Raw genomic sequence first — 19,623 nt, 5'->3', positions numbered from 1 at the left:
GGTAAAAAAAACTAGAATGTAAAACAGTAGAAGCAATACTGCATCAGATTCAATAAAGACTTTAAAAATTGTCCACATTAAAAAAAAAAAACTTAAAAAAACAAAAAGAAAACCAAGTGGAAAAATTGGAGTTGAATAGTACAATAGTGGAAATGAAAAATTCACCAAAAGGGCTCAACAGCATATGTGAGCTGAAAGAAGGAAATAAAAAGCAAACCTAATTTCATGGGGTCGCAAAGAGTCGGACACAACTGAGCGACTGAACTGAACTGAATGCTAGATTACTAGAGACTGTCTAATCTGAAGAACAGGGAGGAAAAAACAATAAAGAAAAATGCAAAGGCTCAGAGATTTATGGGATACCATCAAGCATACCAGTGTACAAGCAATAGAGGTCCCAGAAGAAGAGAGAGGAGCATTTAAAATATCTGAAGAAAGGACTGACTTCTCTGTGGTCCACTGGCTAAGACTCCATTCTCCCAATGCAAGGGACCTGGGTTTGATCCCTTGTCATGGAACAAGATCCTACATTCCGCAATTAAGAATTTGCATGCTGCAACTAAAGATCCCCCATGCCCCAGAGAAGATTGAAGACCCCATGGGCTGCAACTAAGACCCAGCACAGTCAAATTTTAAAAATATATAAATAAAAATACTTTAAAAATATATTTGAAGAAATAATGGACAAATGATCCCAAATTTGTGGAAAAACATTAATCTACACATTCAAGAAGCTCAGCAAATTCTAAGTGGGATAAACACATAAAAGCCATACCTGGAACATCATAGTCAAACTGTTGAAAGCCAGACAAAATAAGAATCTTTAAAGCAAAAAGAGAAAAATGACTCAACAATCAAAGGAGACTCAGTTAGAACAAAGGAATCACAGGAAATTTAGTAGATTACTTCTTACTGGAAACAAAGGAAGCAGAAGTCAGGGAATGATATATTCAAAGTGCTGAAAGAATAACGTGTGTGTGTGTGTTAGTCGCTCAGTGGTGTCTGACTCTTTGCAACCCCTTGGACTGTAGCCCAGGCTCTTCTGTCTACGGAATTCTCCAGGCAAGATTATTAGAGTGGGTTGCCATTTCTTTCCAAGAATTCCATATCCAGCAAAATTCTTCTTCAAAAATAGCTACCAAACTTGATGCTATATTACTAGAAGGTAATACATCATTCCCTGGAATAACACTGTTCCCAAAGTACACGCATGTACAACTCTCATGTTGTTGTTCAATCACTAAGTCTGTCCGACTCTCTGCCATCCCATGAACCGCAGCACACCAGGCTTCCCTGTCCTTTGCTATCTCCTGAAATTTGCTCAGACTCATGTTCATAGGGTCAATGATGCCACCAACCATCTCATCCTATGTCACCCCCTTTTCCACCTGCCCTCAGCCTTTCCCAGCATCAGGGTCTTTTCCAGTGAGTCGGCTCTTCATATTAAGTGGCCAAAGTATTGGGGCTTTAGCTTCAAAATCAGAACTTCCAATGAATATTCAGGACTGATTTCCTTTGGGATTTACTGGTTTGATCTTGCAGTCCAAGGGACTCTCAACAGTCTTCTCCAGCACCATAATTCAAAAGCATCAATTCTTCGGCACTCAGCATTCTTTATGGTCCAGCTCTCACATCTGTACATGACTACTGAAAAAACCATAGCTTTGACTAGGCAGACCTTTGTCAGCAAAGTGATGTCTCTGCTTTTTAATATGCTGTCTAGGTTTGTCATAGCTTTGCTTCCAAGGAGAAAGCATCTTTTAATTTCGTGGTGTGCAGTCACCATCTGCTGTGATTTTGGAGCCCAAGAAAATAAAATCTGTCACTTTTTTTTTGGTCACTTTTTTTTTCATTCTTTTTTCATTTTGACATTTTGCATTTTCACACAAAGAAATAAAGAGCACTAGTATATGTAGGTAAATAAAAATACAGCAAAAATTTTTTTTCTTTTTTCTCTCGTAGTTAATTAAAAGACAATCATATAAAACAATAATTATAAAGCTATATTGTTGGGCTCAAATACATAGTATACATGGCAAAGCACAAAGAAGAGGAAGAGTGTGGAACTTCTAGAGCAAAGATTCTGTATTTCGCTGGAATTAAGTTAGTACCAATCTGGAAAAGACTGTGGTAATTTAAAATGTATATTGCAATTCTTATAACTACCAATAAGAAAATGTAAGAAACAGTGGAATTAAAAGGTAAACTAGAAAATACCTATTTAACACCGACTCGATGGAAATGAGTTTGAGTGAACTCTGGGAGTTGGTGATGGACAGGGAAGCCTGGCGTGCTGTGATTCATGGGGTTGCAAAGAGTCGGACACAATTGAGCGAATGAACTGAACTGAACTGAACACAGAGGCAAGAAAAGAATAGAAGGAAAAAAAAGATACATGAGCAAAATAGCAGATACATATACAGCCATATCAATAATTACATTAAATGTGAATTAATTAAACACACCAGCTAAAAGTCTAGAGTTGGACTATAAAGAAAGCTGAGCGCCAAAGAATTGATGCTTTTGAACTGTAGTGCTGAAAAAGACTCTTGATAGTCTCTTGGACAGCAAGGAGATCCAACCAGTCCATCCTAAAGGAAATCATTCCTGAATATTCATTGGAAGGACTGATGCTGAAGCTGAAACTCCAATACTTTGGCCACCTGATGTGAAGAACTGACTCATTTGAAAAGACCCTGATGTTGGGAAAGATTGAGGGTGGGAGGAGAAGGGGACAACAGAGGATGAGATGCTTGGTGGCATCACCGACTCAATGGACATGAGTTTGAGTAAACTCCGGGAGTTAGTGATAGACAGGGAACCCTGTCCTACTTCAGTCCATGGGTTTGCAGAGTCGGACAAGACTGAGTGACTGAACTGAACTGAACTAAAAGTCAGAGATTGTCAGATTGTATTTTTTAAAAAAATCCAAAAGATCCAAATATAAGCAACACATCTTAGATTCAATTGTACTAACAATAACCACAGTACCTGGGTACAATCTCAAAAATGACAAAATGATCTCTGTTTGTTTCCAAAGCAAATCATTCAGTATCACAGTAATCCAAGTCTATGCACCTAGCAACTAATGCTGAAGAAGCTGAAGTTGAACAGTTCTATGAAGACCTTCTAGAACTAACACCCAAAAAAGATGTCCTTTTTATTATAGGGGACTGGGATGCAAAAGTAGGAAGTCAAGAGATACCTGGAGTAACAGGAAAGTTTGGCCTTGGAGTACAAAATGAAACAGGGCAAAGGCTAACAGAGTTTTGCCAAGAGAGCACACTAGTCACAGCAAACACCCTCTTCCAACAACAAAAGAGATGACTCTACACATGGACATCACCAGATGGTCAATAGAAAAATCAGATGGATTATATTCTTTGCAGCCAAAGATGGAGAAGCTGTATACAGTCAGCAAAAACAAGACTGGTATCTGACTATGGCTCAGATCATGAACTCCTTATTGCAAAATTCAGACTTAAATTGAAGAAAGTAGAAAAAAACAAAAACACTAGAAAATTCAGGTGTGACCTAAATGAAATCACTTATGATTATATACAGTGGAAGTGACAAATAGATTTAAGGGATTAGATCCAATAGACTGAGTGCCTGAAGAACTATGGATGGATGTTCATAATATCGTATGGGAAGTGGTGATCAAAACCATCCCCAAGAAAAAGAAATACAAGAAGGCAAAATAGTTGCCTGAGGAGGCCTTACAAATAGATGAGAAAATAAGAGAATGAAAGGTAAAGGAGAAAAGGAAAGATATATCCATCTGAACGCAGAGTTCCAAATAATAGGAGAGATAAGAAAGTCTTCCTAAGTGATCAGTGCAAAGAAACAGAAGAAAACAATGAAAGGGAAAGAATAGATATCTCTTCAAAAAAATTAGAGATACCATGGGAACATTTCATGCAAAGATGGGCACAATAAAGGACAGAAATGGTATGGACCTATTAGAAGCAGAAGATATTAAGAAGAGGTATCAAGAATACACAGAAGAACTATACAAAAAAAGATCTTAATGACCCAGATAACCAAGATGGTGTGATCACTCACCTAGAGCCATACATCTTGGAGTGCGAAGTCAAGTGGGCCTTAGGAAGCGTCACTATGAACAAAGTTAGCGGAGGTGATGGAATTCCAGCTGAGCTATTTCAGATCCTAAAGATAATGCTGTGAAAGTGCTGCACTCAATATGCCAGCAAATTTGTAAAACTCAGCAGTAGCCACAGGACTGGAAAAGGTCAGTTTTCACTCCAATCCCAAAGAAAGGCAATGCTAAAGAATGTTCAAACTACTGCACAGTTGCACTCATCTTACCAGCTAGCGAAGAAATGCTCAAATTCTCCAAGCTAGGCTTCAAGAGTACCTGAACTGAGAACTTCCAGGTGTTCAAGCTGGATTTTGAAAAGGCGAAGGGACCAAATATCAAATTGCCGACATCCATTGGATCTTTGAAAAAGCAAGAGAATTCCAGGAAAACATCTACTTCTGCTTCATTGACTTCCAAACCCTTTGAATGTGTGGATCACAACAAACTGGAAAATTCTTCAAGAGTTGGGAATTCTAGACCACCTTATCTGCCTCCTGAGAAATCTGTATGAAGGTCAATAAGTAACAGTTAGAACCAGATATGGAACAATGGACTGGTTCCAAATTGAGAAAGGAGTATGTCAAGACTGTATATTGTCACCCTATTTATTTAACTTATATACAGAGTTCAGTTCAGTCCCTCAGTTGTGTCTGACTCTTTGTGACCCCATGAACTGCAGCACACCAGACCTCCCTGTCCATCACCAACTCCCGGAGTTTACTGAAACTCATGTCTATTGAGTCGGTGATGCCATCCAACCATCTCATCCTCTGTCGTCCCCTTCTCCTCCTGCCTTCAATCTTTCCCAGCATCAGGGTCTTTTCAGATGAGTTGTTCTTTGCATCAGGTGGCCAAAGTATGAGTTTCAGCTTCAGCATCAGTCCTTCCAATGAATATTCAGGACTAATTTCCTTTAGAATGGACGAGATTGTTCTCCTTGCAGTCCAAGGGACTCTCAAGAGTCTTCTCCACCACCACAGTTCAAAAGCATCAATTCCTTGGTGCTCAACTTTGTTTATAGTCCAACTCTCACATCCATACATGACCACTGGAAAAACCATAGTTTTGACTAGATGGACCTTTGTTGGCAAAGTAATGTCTCTACTTTTTAATATGCTGTCTAGGTTGGTCATAACTTTTCTTCCAAGGAGCAAGTGTCTTTTAATTTCATGGCTGCACTCACCATCTAGGGTGATTATGGAGCCTTCCAAAATAAAGTCAGACACTGTTTCCACTGTTTCCCCATCTATTTGCCATGAAGTGATGGAACCGGATGCCATGATCTTCGTTTTCTGAATGTTGAGTTTTAAGCCAACTTTTTCACTCTCTTCTTTCACTTTTACCAAGAGACTCTTTAGTTCTCTTCACTTTCTGCCATAAGGGTGGTGTCATCTGCATATCTGAGGTTATTGATATTTCTGCTGGCAATCTTGATTCCAGCTTGTCCTTCCTCCAGTCCAGCATTTCTCATGACATCCTCCTCATATAAGTTAAATAAGCAGGGTGACAATATACAGCCTTGACATACTCCTTTCCTGATTTGGAACCAGCCTGTTGTTCCATGTCCAGTTCTAACTGTTGCTTCCTGACCTGCATACAGATTTCTCAGGAGGCAGGTCAGGTGGTCTGGTATTCCCATCACTTTAAGAATTTTCCAGAGTTTGCTGTGGTCCACACAGTCAAAGGATTTAGCATAGTCAATAAAGCCGAAGTAGATATTTTTCTGACACTCTCTTGCTTTTTCGATGATCCAACGGATGTTGGCAATTTGATCTCTGGTTCCTCTGCCTTTTCTAAATCCAGCTTGAACATCTGGAAGTTCATGGTTCACATACTGTTGAAGCCTGGCTTGGAGAATTTTGAGCATTATTTTACTAACGTGTGAGATGAGTGCAATTGTGCAGTAGTTTGAGCATTCTTTGGCATTGCCTTTCTTTGGGATTAGAATGAAAACTGACCTTTTCCAGTCCTGTGGCCACTGCTGAGTTTTCCAAATTTGCTGGCATATTGAGTGCAGCACTTTTACAGCACCATCTTTTAGGATTTGAAATAGCTCAACTGGAATTCCATCACCTCCACTAGCTTTGATCATAGTGATGCTTCCTAAGGCCCACTTGACTTCCCATTCCAGGATGTCTGGCTCTAGATGGGTGAGCACACCATCGTGATTATCTGGGTCATGAAGTTCTTTTTTGTATAGTTCTTCTGTGTATTCTTGCCACCTCTTCTTAATATCCTCTGCTTCTGTTAGGTCCATACCATTCCTGTCCTTTATTGTGCCCATCTTTGCATAAAATGTTCCCATGGTATCTCTAATTTTCTTGAAGAGATCTCTAGACTTTCACATTCTATTGTTTTCCTCTATTTCTTTGCATTGATTGCTGAGGAAGGCTTTCTTATCTCTCCTTGAAATTCTTTGGAACTCTGCATTCAAATGGATATATGTTTCCTTTTCTCCTTTCGCTTTTGCTTCTATTCTATTCACAGCTATTTGTAAGGCCTCCTCAGACAACCATTTTGCCTTTTTGCATTTTTTTTCCTTGGGGATGGTCTTGATCCCTGCCTCCTGTCCAATGTTACAAACCTCCGTTCATAGTTCTTCAGGCACCCTGTCTAGCAGATCTCGTCCCTTGAATCTATTTGTCGCTTCTACTGTATAGTCATAAGGGATTTGCTCTAGGTAATATCTGAATCGTCAAGTGGTTTTCCCTACTTTCTTCAATTTAACTCTGAATTTGTCTATAAGGAGTTCATGGTCTGTGCCACAGTCAGCTCCTGGTCTTGTTTTTGCTAGTTGTATAGAACTTCTGCATCTTTGGCTGCAGAGAATATAATCAGTCTGATTTTGGTATTGATCATCTGGTAATATCCATGTGTAGAGTCTTCTCTTGTGTTGTTGGAAGAGGGTATTTGCTATGACCAGTGTGTTCTCTTGACAGAACTCTGTTAGACTTTGCCCTGCTTCATTTAGTACTCCAAGGTCAAATTTGCCTGTTACTACCGGTATTTCTTGACTCCGTACTTTTGTATTCCAGTCCTCTATAATGGAAATGACATCTTTTTTGGGTGTTAGTTCTAGAAGGTCTTGTAGGTCTTCATAGAACCGTTCAGTTTCAGCTTCTTCAGCATTACTGGTCAGGACATAAACTTGGATTAATGTGATATTGAATAGTTTGCCTTGGAAACAAACAGAGATCATTCTGTCATATTCAGAGTATATCATATGAAATGCTGGGCTGGATGAAGCGCAGGTGGAATCAAGATTGCTGGGAGAAATATCAATAACCTCAGATATGCAAATGACACCACCTTTATGGCAGAAAGCTAAGAGGAACTAAAGAGCCTCTTGATGAAAATGAAAGAGGAGAGTGAAAAGGTTGGCTTGAAGCTCAACATTCAGAAAACAAAGATCATGGCATCTGGTCCCATCACTTCATGGCAAATAGATGGGGAAACAATTTAAACAGTGACAGATTTTATTTTCTCAGGTTCCAAAATCACTGCAGATGGTGACTGCAGCCATGAAATTAAAAGATGCTTGCTCCTTGGAGGAAAGTTATGACAAACCTAGACAGCATTTTAAAAAGCAAAGACCTTACTTGGCTGACAAAGGTTTGTCTAGTCAAAGCTATGGTTTTTCCAGTAGTCAGGTATGGATGTGAGAGTTGATCCAAAAGAAACCTGAACACTGAAGAATTGATGCTTTTGAACTGTGGTGTTGGAGAAGACTCTTGAGAGTCCCTTGGATTGCAAGGAGACCAAAATAGTCTATCCTAAAGGAAATCAGTCCTGAATATTCATTGGAAGAACTGATGCTGGAGTTGAAGCTCCAATACTTTGGCCACCCGATGCAAAGAACTGACTCACTGGAGAAGACCCTGATGCTGGGAAAGATTGAGGGCAGGAGGAGAAGGGGTGACAACAGATGGTTGGATGGCATAACTGACAAAGGACATGAGTTTGAGCAAGCTCCAGGAGTTGATGATGGACAGGGAGACCTGGTGTGCTGTAGTCCATGGGGTTTCAAAGAGTCAGACATGACTAAATATCTGAACAATAACCATAGGGGAGCTAGAGAGACTATACAAGTATCAAACAAAATAGACTTTAAGGCAAAGAAAAAGAAATGGATCTAGTGACAACAAAGGACAATTTATAAAAATAAAAGCATCCGTTCATCAGGAATCTCCCCAGTTATAATCACATGTGTACCTAACAACTGAGTCTTAAAATACAGGAAGCAGATAACTGATAGAATTAAAGAGAAATAACTATAAATAATTGGAAAATTCAATATCCCACTCTCAATAATGGATAGAACTAGATAGAAAATCAGTGAATATATATGTATATATGACTAGAACAACAATATAAACAAACTGTAAAATACTCTACCTGACAACAATGAAGTGTATATTCTTTTCAGCAACACATGGAATGCTTACAGAATAGGTCATATGCTAGGCTATAAAACAAGTCCCAGTACATTTAAAAAGATTAAAATAATACAAAATATGTTCCAAATTGCAGTGTGCTAGATAGATGGATAGATAAAGTAAAATCTCCTTTTGGTTCTGTTTTCAGAGTTGAACCCTGACTGATACAAGTTCTTAATGCAATACTAAAACCATGATCCATATAAGAAAAAAAAAAAAGATAAACTGATGGAACTTCATCAGAATTAAACACTTTTGGGCTTCAAGGCACCATTAAGAAAATGAAAAGACAAGCCAAAGACTGGGAGAAAACATTTGCAAATTACTTTTCTAAAAAAGGACTTGTATCCAGAATATCTAAGAAGCTCTAAAACTCAATAATGAAAATGAGTAAGTATTTGAATAGATGTTTCATCAAAGAAGATATAGGAATGACCAATAAGCACATGAAAAAGTGCTCAACATCATTAGTCAGGAAAATGCAAATTAAAGCCACAATGAGAAACCACTTCACACCTATTAGGAAAGCTAAGACAGTAGAAACTAACACAACATTGTAAAGCAATTATACTAAAAAAAAAGAAAAAAAAGACATAACAAGTGTTGCTGAAAATGTGAAGTAAGTGGAACCTTAATACATTGCTGATGAAAACTGAAATGGTGCTATCACTTGGGAAATAAGCTAATAATTTCTTAAAAAGTTAAATATATGTTTACCAGCAATAGATAAATAAATGACTTAGAAATTCTGCTCCTAGGTATCTCCAAAAAAAAATGAAAATTTATGTTCATACAAAAGCATACATGTGTGTTCATAGTGGCATTATTAAAAAAAAAATGAAAAAGTGGGAGCAATGCAAATGTACTGGTAAATGGATAAATAAGTTTTGGCATATGCAAACAATGGTGTACAATTGGCACTAGAAAGGAAGAAACTACGATACATTCTGTAACCTCAAAACATTATGCTAAATGAAAGAAACCACACATAAAGGACTATGTGAAATATGGTTCCATTATATGAAATATCCAAGAAAGGCAAATCTATTGAGACAGAAAATAGATTATTGATTGTCTGGGGCTGAAGGTGGGAATGAGGATTGACTGCAAATGGGCCTGAGGGATCTTTTGTGGATCATAAAATGTTCTAAAGTTAGACTGTGGTGATAGGTGCACAACTCTAAATGTATTAAAAGCCATTGAATTATACAACGATTGTGGGTAAACTTTATGGTATGTAAATTATACCTCAATGAAGCTGTTTTTGAGAAAAAGTAAAATCTATATCCAATGTCTTAGAGCACTCTTACCTGTTTTTTTCTTTTGTTTCTTCTTTTCTTCAAGTAAATATGCACTAATTCTGCTTAGTATCTTGACATTGCTCTCAATAGCTTTGAACGTTTCTGGTAACATCTCCATTTGTGCTAAACAGTGATGGTGTTCTTCAACATCAATTGCAGTAATCTCAGACAAAGTGACATCTTGAAGAGAGTAAAAAAAATTACTTTTGTGCAGAAAAATAATCATAACTGTATAGGCTTACAATATTGGCTGCTGCTGCTGCTGCTGCTGCTAAGTCACTTCAGTCGTGTCCGACTCTGTGTGACCCCATAGACGGAAGCCCACCAGGCTTCCCCATCCCTGGGATTCTCCAGGCAAGAACAGTCAATATTGTAGTATTGGGAAATACAGATATCTTATACCTATTTCTATTCTGAGGCTTTTCTCTGTGAAGAAATGAAAAAAGAAAAGACTTGGAATAGAAGGCTGAACAGTAAATCTTGGGCATGAAAATATGCTTAAAATATAGTTAAAAGGTGTCTCAGTCAGTTCAGTTCAGTTCAGTCGCTCAGTCATGTCCAACTCTTTGCGACCCCATGAATCACAGCACGCCAGGCCTCCCTGTCCATCACCAACTCCCAGAGCTTAATTGGTTTAATTCCCTGATATCAGGGATAAAGATCTAAAATGTGAATATATGCTTTAATACAGGGGATTAAAACCCCAATTAACTCCTTTAGTAAGTTTTCTAGTATTTCATAACCCCTGTTATTTGAGATTTTTTGTAACTAAATGAAATTTCTCTTTTTTGGATTCTTAGCTTATTCATTCTTTCACTCAACTAGAGTGTCCTCTGTCATATACTGTTCTAGATGCTGAAGACACAGCATTGAATAAAACAAATTCCCTGACTTTATTACTATTTATATTCTAGTGAAAGGAAACAAACAAAAAATATTTTTAAATATTAGTTATTAATTATAAAGTATGCCAGATGGTAAGAAAAGCTATACCCAAAAATAAAGAATTGTAAAGAATAACAGACAGTGCCAGGGTGTAGAGAATGGGGATGGTCAGAGAACACATCATTTTAAAGTGAGGTATAAGCAGAGAATAAACCATGTGGCTACCTGGTAGAAAATGTTCCAGGCAAGGGACTAGGAAGCATTAAGACACTGGGCAGGAGCATGCTAAGTGAGCAAACTTGTTTTCCTTATTTTATTCTTCCTGAAACAGAGAGCACCTGTTTAACCATCTTAGGCTTTCCTTCTTTAGTCTTCTAATTCTTCAAAATTTACTTATAATTCTGTTCTGTAGGTTTTTCATTAACTTTAAATCAGTTCTAGAAACTTACTCCATTCTTCCAACCAGGCCAGAATGTAGGCAAGAGTCTTGTCTTTAATTTCAGCAGTCTTAGCACAAGTAACTATTTTCTCCAGCAAGCTTCCTCTCCGTTTCTTATGTTCTATAAGGGATATTTTCCTTCCAGCATGCGCATACTCATCCATAGCATAGCGATTTATTATACGTTTCACATTTTGCATTATGTCTGTCAGCTGCATATTAAGATACTATAAGAATAAGAAGGGGGATTATAGTAATAAATCCTGTTTGACAGTAAGATTTGATCACCTTTCTTCCCAGAATGTCAGTTATAGTCACTATAAAGCTCTCTAATCAAAAGCTTTTTAATTCTCATTTTTCTGTAAGCCTAAGATTTTCCTCTTAATTTTTTTCCCCTCTGCCTTCATCCTAGAATTTCTATGATATAATGAAAAGAATATTTGGTTTGAAACTATATCTAGATTCTAACTCTAGCTCCCTCCTTAAAATGACTTTTAGTGGACTTTCCTGGTGATCCAGTGGTTAAGAATCTGTCTGCCAATGTAGGGGACATGGGTTAGATCCCTGGTCTGGGAATATTCCACATGCCATAGTGCAGTAAGCCCATACACCACAACTACTGAAGTCCCCTCCCTGTAGAGCCCATGTTCCACAAGAGAAGCCACCTCAATGAGAAGCCTGAAACTAGAGAATAGCCCTCCTCTTGATACAACTAGAAAAGGCCCTCACAGCAACGAAGACCCAGCACAGCTGAAAAATAAATAAAAGTCATTTTTAAAAAGATAACTCTTTAAAAAATTATTTTCTACAACCATGACTCATCTGTAAAATAATGGAGATGCTAAGTTCACAGTTGATCTGAGACATGTAACATGTATGAAATGCCTTATAGACTATAGCTGCTATAAAAAAAATAATTAAAGGAAATTACTTTTTAAAAAATTAACCCTTACATCTGGAAAGCAGCTATTGGAATATTCCACAACATGACTTTTATTTCATTATTTCCTCTTCTCAAGAATCTATCAGTAAATTTCTTCTGTTCATCACTTTATCCTAGTAGTTCTCAGTGAGGTAATTACTGCCTCATATATGGCATTTAAAAATTTATGGGACTTCCTGGTGGTACAGTGGATAGGAATCTGCCTGCTTATGCAGGGGACATGGATTTGATGTTGGGTCCAGGAATAGTCCACATGCAGCAGATCAACTAAGCCTATGCACCACAGCTACTGAGCCCCTACTCCAGAGCCCTGGAACTGCAACTACTGAGCCCAGGTTCTACAATTACTGAAGCCCGTGCTCCTAGAGCCTGTGCTCGGCTGCAAGAGAAACCTGAGGACTGCAACAAAGAGTAGACCCCGCTTACACAACTGGAGAAAGCCCACGTAAAGCAACAAAGACCCAGTGTAGCTCCCCCCCAAAAAAAGAGAGAGAAAGGTGGACATCCTTGGTGGTTCAATGGTTAAGAATCTGCATTGCAATGCAAGGGGTACCAGTGCAATCCCTGGTCCCAGAAAATCACACATGCTGCAGAGCAACTAAGCCCTCGAGCCTTCTTTTTTTTTTTTTTTGCCCTCGAGCCTTCTACTGAGCCAGTGCTCTAGAGCCCGCGAGTTGCAATTACACAAACTATGTGCTGCAACTACTGAAGCCTGCATGCCTGGAACCCATGCCCCACAAGAAGAGAAGCCACTGCAATGAGAAGCCCGCACACTGCAACAGAGAGTAGAACCCCCACTCCACCACCGCAACTAGAGAAAGCCCATTAACAGCAATGAAGACCCGCCATAGCCAAAAAATAAAGATAAATATATAAGCTTAAAAAAAAAGGTCATAATGTCTGCCAAAGAAAAGAAGCATTTTTGGTTGTAACAATGAATGGAAGGGAAGACCCTGTACTTAGTAAAGGGTGCTAAGTTGTGCCAGCCCACCCTATGTGCAATGGACAGTACACATATTTAAGAATTGGTTCATCCCGCATAAATTTTCACTGTCCAATGGGATATTCACATAGGTTACATAAAATCTGTTTATAGTTATCTGAGACTAGAAACTTATTCTTTTTAAAGTATAAATGGAAATTAAATTCCTACCGAGTTTAATTGCTTACTGAAATTTCCAGGAATGAAAATATTATGCAAATCAAAGGAAAATGTTCTTTAGGATTTCGCCAATAAAATTTCACCATTCACCAATAAAATGTTCACCATAGTACCACCGAGCAATGCACTATTGCTAATAGTATGCAGTGTCACTGCAATAAACCTGCATTTGTTTCAGCCTATATTAATAGCTTTCATATTTATTTTAATTCTGCATAAAGATGCAAGCCTCTGCTACATCTTTGTAATGTCTTCTAGTGAAGTTTGACTTAGAATTTACACATTGAAATGCATGTTATTAAATTTAGCACTTTTATTTACCTCTGGACAGGGAGGCCTGGTGTGCTGTGATTCATGGGGTCGCGGAGAGTCGGACACGACTGAGCGACTGAACTGAACTGAACTGAATAATTTTTTAAAGTATGAGTATAGATATTTTATCTAGGAAGTTCACTTTAGAGGAACAAAAGGGAAGTTAAAAATATTTTAAAAGGGCACAGTAAATCTGATAGATGGAGAACCCACTGCTCCATCTTTTCCAACTTTATCAATTACTTTCTCAATTTGGCTTCAGATAAACCTAACTTCCTCTATACTCCTTACAATAGCAGTGAGATTTGGATTTTGCAAGCCAAATCACCATGCCAAAAGAGTAATCAAATGTTAGGTGCTAGAATTACTGCAGTCAGAAATAGGTAATGCAGTTGCAGTAAATTAAGTCAGAAATACAGGAGAGCAGAGACAAAGTTTGATAAGCCAAGGGATGAAGAATAACATTACAAACTAACCCATAACATGTTGATTAAGGAAAAAGTATTACCAACTTCTCATACATTCTCCCACAGAATGGAAAAGAACTCTTCTCAATTCATTCTTTGTGGCCAGAATTACCCTCATACCAAGATAGATAAAGATATTGCAAAAAAAAAAAAACAAAACAAAACCCACTACAGATCAACATCTTTATAAGTTTGTTGCAAACATCCTCAACAAAATATGAAATAGAATTAGCACCATATTAATAGAATTATATACCGCAAACACATGGGATTTATTCCAGGGATACAAAAATGGTTCAACATGTGAAAAACAATGAATGAAATACACCAAATTAACAAACTGAAGGAAAAAAATCATATGATTATCTCAACTGATACAGAAAACGATGTGACAAAATTCAACGCCCTTTCGTGATGAAAGCTCTCAGCAAAGCATGTGTAAAGGGAAAATACTTCAATATAATAAATGTCATATATGACAAGCCCACAGCTAACATCATACTGAAAGGTGAAAATCTGAAAGTTATTCCTCTAAGATTAAGTAAAGGATTCCAACTCTCATCAGTTCTATTCAACATATTACTGGAAGTCCTAGCCAGAGTAATTCGGGAGAAACATAAATTTTAAAAACTCAAAATTAGAAAAGAAAAACATAATATTTGTTTGCAAATTATATGATTTTATATGTTGAAAACTCTAAAGCTTATACACACACACACCCCAAACCTGTTAGGACAAAATGAATTCAGCAAAGTTGCAGGATACAAAATCAAACACACACAAAAAACGTTTAATTTTCTGGGACTTCCCTGGTGGTGCAGTAGTTGAGAATCTGCCTTGCAGTGCAAGGACATGCATTTGATTCCTGGTCAGGGAGCTAAGATCCCACATGCCACAGAGCAACATAGCACATGGCCCACAATTACTGAGCCTGTGCACTCTGCAGCCCACATGCCACGGCTAGAAAGTCCACGCACTACAACAAAAGATTCCACAAGGCACAACAAAGATCCTGCAAAACTAAGACTTTACCCAGCCTAATAAATAAATAGATATGTTTAATTTTCTCTATACTAATAATGAACTATCAGAAAGAGAAATTAAGAAAATAATCCTATTTACAATTGCATAAAAAAATAAAATACCTGGCAATAAATTTAACTGAGGTGAAAGACCTATATATTGGAAATGAAAGACATAAATGAAAGAAATGAAGAAATTAATATTGTTAATTCTCCTAAGAATTAAAATGTTCATACCACCGAAAGCAGTCTACACATTGAAAGCAATTGTTTTCAAAATTCCAATAACATTTTTTATAGAAATAGAACAAAAAGCCCTAAAATTTGTATGGAATCGTGAGAGACTCTGAATAGCTAAAGCAATACTGAGAAAGAACAAAGCTGGAGCTCCTTGATTTCAAACAATAGTGCAAAGTTATAGAAATTAAAACAATATGATATTGGCATAAAAACAGACCCACAGATCAATGGAATAGAAAAGAAAGTCCAGAAATAAACCCATACACACATACAGTAAATTTACAACAAAGGAGCCAAGAATATACACTGGGGAAAAGACAGTCTTTTCAATACATGGTGCTGGAAAAACTGGGCAGTCACATACAGAAGAAAGAAACTGGGGACTGCTATCTTATACCATGCATAAGAATTAACTCAAAATAGATGAAAAACTTGAATGTAAGGCCTCAAACTATAAAAATTCCAGAAGAAAACACATAGGCAGTAATCTCCTTGACATTGTTCTTGGTGATAATTTTTTGGATTTCACACCAATAGCAAAGGTAACAAAAGCAAAAATAAACAAGTAGGACTGCATCAAACTAAAAAGCTTCTTCACAGCAAAGGAAACCATCAACAAAATTAAAAAGCAACCTACTGAGTGGGGGAAAATACTTGCAAATCATATGTCTGATAAGGGGGTAATATTCAAAATATATAAAGAACTCATACAACTCAATAGCAAAAACCCAAACAATCTGATTAAAACATGGACAGAAGATCTACATAGACATTTTTCCAACAACGATATACGGATGTTCAATGGGTACATAAGAAAATAATTAGTCATTAATCATCAGGAAAGTGCAAATCAATATCACAATGAAATGTACCCCACACCCGTCAGAATGACTATTATCAAAAAGATTGGAAATAATAACACTTGTTAGTGTTGGCAAGAATGTGGAGAAAAGGAAATCCTCATGCATTATTCAGTTCAGTTCAGTTCAGTCGCTTGGTCGTGTCTGACTCTTCGCGACCCCATGAATCACAGCATGCGGCACCAGGCCTCCCTGTCCATTACCAACTCCCGGAGTTCACTCAAACTCACCTCCATTGAGTCGCATTGTTAGTGGGGATGTAAATTGGTGCAGCCACTATGGAAAAAAAAAAGCTGAAGCTCCAGTACTTTGGCCACCTGATGCTAAGAGCTGATTCACTTTAGACCCTGATGCTGGGAAAGACTGAAGGCAAAAGGAGGCAGCAGGAGATAAGATGGCTAGATAGCATCACCAACTCAATGGAAATGAATTTGAGAAAACTCTGGGAGATAGTGGAGCACAGAGGAGCCTGGTGTGCTGCAGTCCATGCGGTCGCAAAGAGTCAGACATGACTTAGTGACTGAATAACAATAACTATGGAAAACAAAATGCAGGTTCCTCAAAAAATTAAAAATAGAACTACAATATGATCCAGGAATTCCGCTTTTGGGTATTTATCTATAGAAAACAAAAATAGTAATTAGAAAACAAATATGTACTCCCATGTTCACTGTAGCATTATTTATAATAGCCAAAATATGGAAACGATCCAAACATCCATCAACAATGAACAGATAAACATATGTGTGTATATATACACCTACACAAATATACAATTAAATATTATTCATTTGTAGAAAAAGATAAAGGTTTTCCATTTGCAACCACATGGATGGACTTTGAGGGCATTACACTAAGAGAAATAAGTCAGAGGAAGAGAAATACCATATGATCTTTCTTACATGTGAAATCAAAAATAAAACTAAGTTCATAGACACAGAGAAGAATTTGGTTGTTACCAGAGGTGGGGGTAGGGATGGTGTGAAAAGTGGGTGATCAATTTTTTTTTTTTAGTTTAGTTGAAATAAATTGAATTTAAAAAATCAATCATGGACTTGCTGGTGGTTCAGTGGTTAAGAATCTGCCTGCCAATGCAGGGGACACAGGTTTGATCCCTGGCTTGGGAAGATTCCATATGCCGCAGGGCAACTAACCCCTAGCATCCAAACTACTTGAGACCATGCACCCTAGAGCCTGTGCTCCAAACAAGAAAAAGCCATTGCAATTAGAAGCCTGTGCCTCGCAACTAGAGAAAGTCCACATGCAGCAGCAAAGACCCAGCACAGCCAAAAATAAATAAATAAATAATTTTTTTAAAATAAAAAACTTTTTAAAATCAATTAAGAAAACAATTCTACTTACAGTAGCATCAAAAGAATAAAATTATTCATAACAACCAAGAAGGTGAAAGACAATGTTAAAACATTAATACTACTGAACAAATCTACAGATAATGCACTCCTTAGCAAAACCTCAATGATATTTTTTGCAGAAATAGAAGTACATCTTTAGGATTCATGTGGAATCTCAAGGAACCCCGAACACCCAAAACAGTCTTGAAAAATGAAGTTGGAGATCTCATACATCTCATTTTCAATTATTATTGTAAATTTACAGTAGTTAAATGGCATATTTTAATTATGAGACATATACAATACAAAGCCCAGAAACAAACTTTCACACATATGGTTAAATAATTTTTTTTAACTTAAAAAAAAATTTATTTGCCTGTGCTGGGTCTTAGTTGTGACACTTGGAATCTTGGATCTTCCAAAGCATGTGCGATCTATAGTTGCAAAACTCTGGACTCTCAGTTGGGGGATGTGGGATCTAGTTCCCTGACCGGGGATTGAACCCCAAACCCCTGTATTGGGAGTGTGGAGTCTTAGCCATTGGGTCACTAGGGAAGTCCCTGGTCAAATAATTTTTGACAAGAGTGTCAAGGCTTTTTAATGGGAGAGGACAATCTGTCAACAAATGATGTTGGAAAACTGGATACACCCACACAAGAATGAAGTAGGACTCTTGTCTTATACCATATACAAATATTAACTCAAAATGAATTAAAAAAAAACCCTAAGCATAAGACCTAAAACTATAAAACATAGAAAACGTAGAGAGAAAAGCTTCATGACATTGGATTTGGTACCAAAAATACAGGCAACAAAAGTAAAAATAGATTGTTTAGTCACTAAGTCATGTCCAACTCTTTTGCCACCCCATGGACTGTAGCCCGCCAGGCTCCTGTCCATGGAATTTTCCAGGCAACAATATTGGAGTGGGTTGCCATTTCCTTCTTCAGGGTATCTTCCCAACCCAGGGAAGGAAACCGTGTCTGCTGCATAGCAGGCAGATGCTTTACCACTGAACCAGCAAATCAAAATGTAAAACTTTTCTGCATCAAAGAACACAATTCACAGAGTAAAAAGGCAACCTATGGAGTGGGGAAAAAAGAATTTGCAAATCATATATCCAATGAAGGGTTAATACTACAAGATATAAAAAATTCTTACAACTCAGCATCAAATAAATAACCCAATTCATAAATGGGAAAAGGACTTGAATAGACATTCAAAAAAGATGTACAAATGGCCATGAAATTAAGACCCTTGGTCCTTGGAAGAAAAGCTATGACAAACCTAGACAGCGTATTAAAAAGCAGAGACATTACTTTGCTGACAAAAGGCCGTATAGGCAAAGCTACGGTTTCTTCACTAGTCATGTTTGGATGTGAGAGTTGAACGATAAAGAAGGCTGAGTGTTGAAGAATTGATGTTTTTGAACTGTGGTGCTGGAGAAGACTCTTAAGGGTCCCTTGGACAGCCAAGAGATCAAACCAGTCAGTCTTAAAGGAAATTAACCCTGAATATTCATTGGAATTTCTGATGCTGAAGCTGAAGCTCCAATACTTTGGCCACCTGTCGTGAAGAGTCGACTCATTAGAAAAGACCCTGGTGTTGGGAAAGATTGAGGACAGGAGGAGAAGGGGGCAACAGAGGATGAGATGGTTGGATGGCATCACCAAGTTAAAGGACATGAGTTGGAGTCAACTCCAGGAGATAGAGAAGGACAGGGAAGGCTGACGTGCTGCAGTCCATGGGGTTGCAAAGAGTGGGACAAAACTTAGCAACTGAACAACAACAACAGCATCAGTGGCCAACAAACATGAATAAAAGCTCAACATCACTAATCATTAGGTAAATGCAAATCAAAAGCACGATGCGATATCACTTCATATCCATTTAGGTGGCTACTATGAAAAACAAGTGAACAAGCAAAAAACAGAAAGTAACAAATATTGGTAAGGATATGAAAATTGGAACTCCTGTGCACTATTTGTGGGAATCTAAAATAGTGCAGCCACAATGGAAACTGTATTTGCAGTTCCCCAAAATATTAAAAACAGAATTACCATACAATCCAGCAATTCTACTTCTGAGTATACACCCAAAAT

The 19,623-nt window shown here is 37.6% G+C and overlaps 1 protein-coding gene across 2 annotated transcripts in view; it reads right to left on the bottom strand.

The window, feature by feature from the left end:
* FAM186A (family with sequence similarity 186 member A) overlaps nt 1-19,623 on the bottom strand; it is an 86,775-nt gene that overhangs the window by 38,463 nt on the left and 28,689 nt on the right. For both annotated transcript variants that reach the window (XM_088836687.1, XM_088836688.1), the window contains exons 2-3: nt 11,174-11,390; nt 9,849-10,019 (exon numbers count right to left, since the gene is read on the bottom strand). In XM_088836687.1, the coding sequence (XP_088692813.1) occupies nt 9,849-10,019; nt 11,174-11,390 (388 nt within the window). The remainder of the gene's footprint in view (nt 1-9,848; nt 10,020-11,173; nt 11,391-19,623) is intronic.

The sequence above is a fragment of the Moschus berezovskii genome, chromosome 6 (assembly GCF_049115385.1).
Source record: "Moschus berezovskii isolate FMDL1 chromosome 6, NW_MosBer_1.0, whole genome shotgun sequence".
Lineage (NCBI taxonomy): Eukaryota > Metazoa > Chordata > Mammalia > Artiodactyla > Moschidae > Moschus > Moschus berezovskii.
Note: the sequence above shows the minus strand (reverse complement) of the source record. Positions and strands in the feature narration are given on the sequence as shown.